We start from the raw sequence: 5613 nt of genomic DNA, 5'->3' as shown, positions 1-5613 counted from the left end.
ATCCCTGGGCTAGGCTCTGCAAGGAAACTGAGCAGTGCAGGGCCTTACCAGCCCCAACCATCTGGGGGCCACCCTGGCTGGCACCAGCAGGAGGGTGGGCTGGCTTCTCAGAGGTCTGGGAGACTCAGCCTCCTTCTGCCAGGGCTGCAGTGGCCAACTCCTCCTCCCCCCTGTCCCCACCCTGCACCGCCTCCAGTCCCCAGTCCTGACTATTGCTTAATCCCCAGGAGCCCAGTTCCTGTGGGCAGCGCCTGACATGCCTGATCCTCTCTTTTCTGCAGTTCAAGGGAAAGACGAGATCTTGCACAAGGCACTCTGCATCTGCCCTTGGCTGGGGAAGGGTGGCATGGAGCCTCTCCGGCTGCTCATCTTACTCTTTGTCACAGGTAGGATCCCCTCCGTGCCCTGTGTGATGCCTTCTCTCCCTCACTTTGAGCATGTGGTTGGGGCGCGGGTGGTGGGCCCTGGGGTGAATTATGAAGGCGGTGGCAGTCCTCAGCATGCCTGAGTGCCCTGTTCTGCACTCCTCTCCTCCCCACCCTGCCCATATTCTTCACACCCTCCTTCCCTCCCCAGTATCAAAACCTACCCTCAGACTCTTTCTGCATGTGGACATGTAAGGGGCTGGTGGACTCTGGTTGCATTGGAAGGGAAGGAGTGCTAACAGTGGCATCCCAGGCACTAGCTGGCAGTTGGGGGAAGCTTTGGGGGGCACTGGCACTGGTAAGAGCCTCTGAAATTATAAGCCACTAATTATGAGCCCCTACAGTTATAAAGGAGGAAAGAACCTGAGGATGTTCATCTGCATATTTGGGGCACTCTCTCCCCTGCTCTGAAGGTCCCCTTGTCCTCAGCTCTTGATGGGAGGTGAGGAGCGTAGAGATTTCCGTTGCTGAGTTGAGGGGAATTGACACACCAAATTTTTGTATATGATTGCTTCTTCCCACTGAGGAAAGTGCACCTTTTGCTCCCCCAGAGCACTGGACAAACCTGGGCAAGAGGAGAGATGGTGCCAAATGGAGTCTTGTTCCTGCAGCTTCTTAGATGGTGGTCAGGGGGAAGGTGGGGTTCTGAGGCATGGATGGGAGGTGGTCAGATGGGAGAGGGCCACGGCCCATCTGGTCTCTCTAGTTCCAAAAGGCAAGCCACCAACTTCCCAATCCTATCTTTCAAGCCTCTGTCACAGTAATGGTTGAAGATGGCAGGCAAGGGAGGACCAAGAGAGAAGTCAAAGCAGGGGGCTCTGGGGGCTGCCCCAGCAACCGGCTGGTGCTCTAAGCCCATCTCCCCCGCCCTAAGGAGGGTTCCCAAAATAGCAGCCTCATGTCTCCCCCAAAATATCTCTGAGACGGGTCCTTCCTGAAAGGGGAACAAAGCCACAGAAATAGGGAAGCTGGAAGTTAAAGGTCAGGAAACTCGGTACCAATGTGGGCGGCTGCAGAGCAAGCAAGAGTGGCGGGGCAGGGAGAGCCAGCCCCAGGCTGAGAGGAGAGGTCCTAGTCCCAAATGATGGCAAAGAGATGTGCAGAACAGAACTGGAGGGGGTTTTAAGACCAAGTGCCTCCAGGATAGACCCAGAGAAGGTCAGTTACTTCTCCAAGGAGGCCCAGCAAGAGCAACAGTGAGAAAACCAAACCCAGGTCCCAGGTTTCCTGGTTCCCAATTTCCCACAAACACATGCTGTGCCATCTGCTCCCAACTTGTATAAGAACCTAAGCTCCTTCAGGGCAGGATTTTTGTCTGTTTAGGTCACTGCACAGAGCAAGTGTTCAATGCGTATTTGGTAAACGAAGGAGTGAATGAATGTCTCCTCCCCAGAGCTGTCCGGAGCCCACAACACCACAGTGTTCCAGGGCGTGGCGGGCCAGTCCCTGCAGGTGTCTTGCCCCTATGACTCCATGAAGCACTGGGGGAGGCGCAAGGCCTGGTGCCGCCAGCTGGGAGAGAAGGGCCCATGCCAGCGTGTGGTCAGCACGCACAACTTGTGGCTGCTGTCCTTCCTGAGGAGGCGGAATGGGAGCACAGCCATCACAGACGATACCCTGGGTGGCACTCTCACCATTACGCTGCGGAATCTACAACCCCGTGATGCGGGTCTCTACCAGTGCCAGAGCCTCCATGGCAGTGAGGCTGACACCCTCAGGAAGGTCCTGGTGGAGGTGCTGGCAGGTGAGTGGGCAGTGGCTGCCTCTCTGGCCTGCCCCTGTTCCAGGCCTCATGTTTTGGGCGTCTGTGTGCAGAACCACCCACTGGGCTCTCAGGGATCCTGGGAAAACCCATCGTATGGTCTCATCTCCCTACTCAGGGCTACCAAGGATAGTTGTGCAGGTTGCTCACTATACAAGGGGGCCAAAATCCAGCCCGGACTCCTTTTGCCAGACTGTGTTCCCTGGTGCAGAGCTGCATCACCTGCAAGAAGGGCACCTTTCTCTACTTTGCATTAAGGCACTCTGTGAACTAGCCTGGCCTTGGCCCTCCTTGCCCAAACAGCTTTATCCATCTCCATCCAGTTAGCATGTGAACATGATAGGAGGTCCTTAAGGAGCAGGAGATTAATTTATTCCCTCACCAACTAACCAATGGCCCTATCAACGTAAGTGAAGCACCAACCTGGTGCAGAAAATCACCCCTAGAAAGGAACACTGCTTGTGCTGGGCAATGTGCTTCACTTCTCTGGGCCTCCATTCTCTCATCTGTAAATGGAGAGGGTGGTGTCTGTCCTGCTGACCCCACAGGGTTCCTGTGAGTTTTTATTTTGGAGGGGGGCGTTGGGGGCAGGGTGTGACATGTGCTCCAAGCCTCCTGCTACTGAACTGTCTTGGGATTGTCATTCCAGGTGTGAGTAGGTGGGCCAGGGTGTCTCCTTTCCACCCCCGAGCTCTGCGCAGGGACCACCCTCCAGGAAGGCCTTCTGCTTGAGTCTGCAGAACACAACTGTGTCCCCAAAGGAGAACAAATCTGGGGCTACAGAGGCCTTTTCTGACTCTCCTCCTTTCCAACTCCTTCTCCCAGTATGGCTCTTTACCATGGAAATGAGGTCAGGAGTAGTATTTGCCTGACGTGGGGAGGCCAGGGGAGACTGCCAGTCATAGACACAAACCCCACCTCCACCACTTTTCTAAGGATGGCCGGTGGCAGTGAACTCCCTTAGCCAACTCCCAAGAGGGAGACAGAAAAATAAAAGTAGCCCATAGCTTGCGTAGACAGCTTGACAGTTTAGATAGGAGTTTCAAGTACATCCACGATTGTATTTGCTCTTCTTAGCCCCTGTGCGGAAGGAGGGGGGCATTGCAGTTACTGAGCTCCGATGAGGTGCTGGATACTGCACAGAGGTGCCCTCACGGAATCCTGGCAACCCTGCTATTAAGGAAGTGTTCCTAACTGCCCACTTTATAAGTGGGGAAACAGAGGCTTATGGAGTGTAATGACCTGATCCACATAGGACCAGTGCCCAGGGGACCTCACCCCACCCATAAAGGTTCTCCCGCCAAGGTTCTCCCCCTGCCTTGAGGAGGAAGGGGCTGGAGGCTCATGGCTCTGCCTCCCATAGACCCCCTGGATCACCGGGATGCTGGAGATCTCTGGTTCCCGGGGGAGTCTGAGAGCTTCGAGGATGCCCATGTGGAGCACAGCATCTCCAGGTACAGCGATGGGTCTTTTCCTAAAACCCGTGGGCAGACTTCCACCCTGCAGAGCCCCACGGGGGTGGGGGCTGGGCATCCTGAACTACAAATTACAAGGCAACTAGAGCCTGAAGGGCCCTGGATATGTCTTATGTAAACACCCCTCCACCAGCTGCTACATGTTAGTTAGTTAGTGTGACTGTGTCAGTTGTTCATTTATTGGAAGACTTCCATAATGCTTTGTAAAGAGCAGCTGCTCTACGACTCCTGAATATCAGCTCCCGCCCCTCCCCTGGCAGCCCCCAGACATCCCCATAATTCAGCAACAATGAACGTTTTAGTACTTTAGTACAAAGCTAAGACCCCCAGATCTCTGCTTCATTGGTAGGACCAGAATCAGTTCTGACTGGTCCATGCCTGTGTACTGGTGTTTAAACGTTGCTCATATAACCACATGTGTGTACACACACACACCCATGGCATAGCACTGTATACAGAAGAAAACTGCTCAGTGAGGGAAGGTGGTGTGGTTAAGTGCACTCAGCAGGTTAGTGGCAGAGCATGCCTAGAACTCAAGTCTCTTGACTATGGGCTCCCAAAGCTCCAAAAAGGCCCATCCCAGAGATGGTGCTGGGTGGGATTTGCTGAGGTCCTAGAAGCTCCTGGTTTCTCCCCATTCCCTGAGAGAAGATTCTAATCTGTAGGCCATCTCAAGGCTCCCATCTGCCCTCTTGTCTCTCCAAGGAGCCTCTTGGAAGGAGAAATCCCCTTCCCACCCACTTCCATCCTTCTCCTCCTGGCCTGCATCTTTCTCATCAAGATTCTAGCAGCCAGCGCCCTCTGGGCTGCAGCCTGGCATGGACAGAAGCCAGGGACACATCCACCCAGTGAACCGGACTGTGGCCATGACCCAGGGTATCAGCTCCAAACTCTGCCAGGTGGGCTTGGAGAGCACAGCCATCAAGGGTGGACTGGGCAGGGATGGGAGGCGGTGCTGAGAGGGGCCACATGAGTCCTTGGACTATTGCAGGGCTGAGAGACACGTGAAGGAAGATGATGAGAGGAAAAGCCCAGGAGAAGTCCCACCAGGGACCAGCCCAGCCTGCATACTTGCCACTTGGCCACCAGGACTCCTTGTTCTGCTCTGGCAAGAGACTACTCTGCTTGAACACTGCTTCTCCTGGACCCTGGAAGCAGGGACTGGTTGAGGGAGCGGGGAGGTGGTAAGAACACCAGACAACTTCTGAATATTGGACATTTTAAACACTCACAAATAAATCCAAGACTGTCATATTTAGCTGGATAGTTTTGGGCATCATGAAAGTCTCATTTTCTTCCACAGGGGTAAGAAAATGAATTTGGATGAGAAAAAGATAAGAGATTTTGCTCCTTGAGACCCAGGACCATAGGATACCACATCCCTCCATTCTCACAGGCTCCAATCAGCCAGTCAGTTTTTTTCTTCTCTCTCTTCCCTTCCCTAGATCTGATCGCCAAGTTCTGCCTCCTCCTCTGGGGTTTCTCTAGCACCCAGTCTTCCTCTGCTCTCCTCCCCAGCATTCACCCTCTCCATCAGCTTCCCCTGGATTATGGAACCTCCCTGCCCCAAGGCCCCCTCCAGCTGACTCAGTTCCTCCCCACCAAGGTCAACTCCTGGCAGACTCATCCATTCATCTCCTTAGAACTCTGTTTTCATCATATCATTTCCCCTTCGGAGAAATGACAAGGGCTTGATAATGTACAGCATTATCAAACTGGGAACTGATGGTTCAAGCCCCTCATCATATAGAAGGGAAACTGAGGCTCAACAAGGGAAAGGAACTTACCCAAAATCCCCACCCAAAATCCCCAGTAGAGCCTGGAAATCCAAATTTCACTTGGCATTCAAGGTGCTCTTTCCTCTGACTCACTCCTACTTATTTGTTCAACAAGTATTAGTTTGAGCAACCAGTCTGTGGCGAGTACTATTCTGAACACTGGAAATACAACA

At 53.6% G+C, this 5613-nt stretch overlaps 1 protein-coding gene across 2 annotated transcripts; it reads left to right on the top strand.

The window, feature by feature from the left end:
* The first annotated feature begins 216 nt into the window (after positions 1-216).
* TREM2 (triggering receptor expressed on myeloid cells 2) lies at positions 217-4920 on the top strand. Of its 2 annotated transcripts, XM_001174118.7 has the most exons (5): positions 219-386; positions 1819-2169; positions 3551-3641; positions 4368-4561; positions 4654-4920. In XM_001174118.7, the coding sequence occupies exons 1-5, from the start codon at positions 257-259 to the stop codon at positions 4668-4670; spliced, it is 783 nt and encodes a 260-aa protein (XP_001174118.2). In that variant the 5' UTR covers positions 219-256; the 3' UTR covers positions 4671-4920. The 2 variants fall into 2 exon arrangements, with proteins under 2 accessions (XP_001174108.1, XP_001174118.2); XM_001174108.7 differs by lacking the exon at positions 4368-4561 and having other exon boundaries at positions 217-386.
* Positions 4921-5613: the final 693 nt, after the last annotated feature.

The sequence above is a fragment of the Pan troglodytes genome, chromosome 5 (genome assembly GCF_028858775.2).
Source record: "Pan troglodytes isolate AG18354 chromosome 5, NHGRI_mPanTro3-v2.0_pri, whole genome shotgun sequence".
NCBI classification, from domain to species: Eukaryota; Metazoa; Chordata; class Mammalia; order Primates; family Hominidae; genus Pan; species Pan troglodytes.
Note: the sequence above shows the minus strand (reverse complement) of the source record. Positions and strands in the feature narration are given on the sequence as shown.

Bases quoted from the DNA above. Each gene is read 5' to 3' on its own strand.
- TREM2 (XM_001174118.7), top strand. From the start codon at position 257: ATGCCTGATCCTCTCTTTTCTGCAGTTCAAGGGAAAGACGAGATCTTG. The intron at 387-1,818 runs GTAGGATCCCCT...TCTCCTCCCCAG, and splicing joins CATCTTACTCTTTGTCACAG to AGCTGTCCGGAGCCCACAAC. The intron at 3,642-4,367 runs GTACAGCGATGG...TGTCTCTCCAAG, and splicing joins GTGGAGCACAGCATCTCCAG to GAGCCTCTTGGAAGGAGAAA.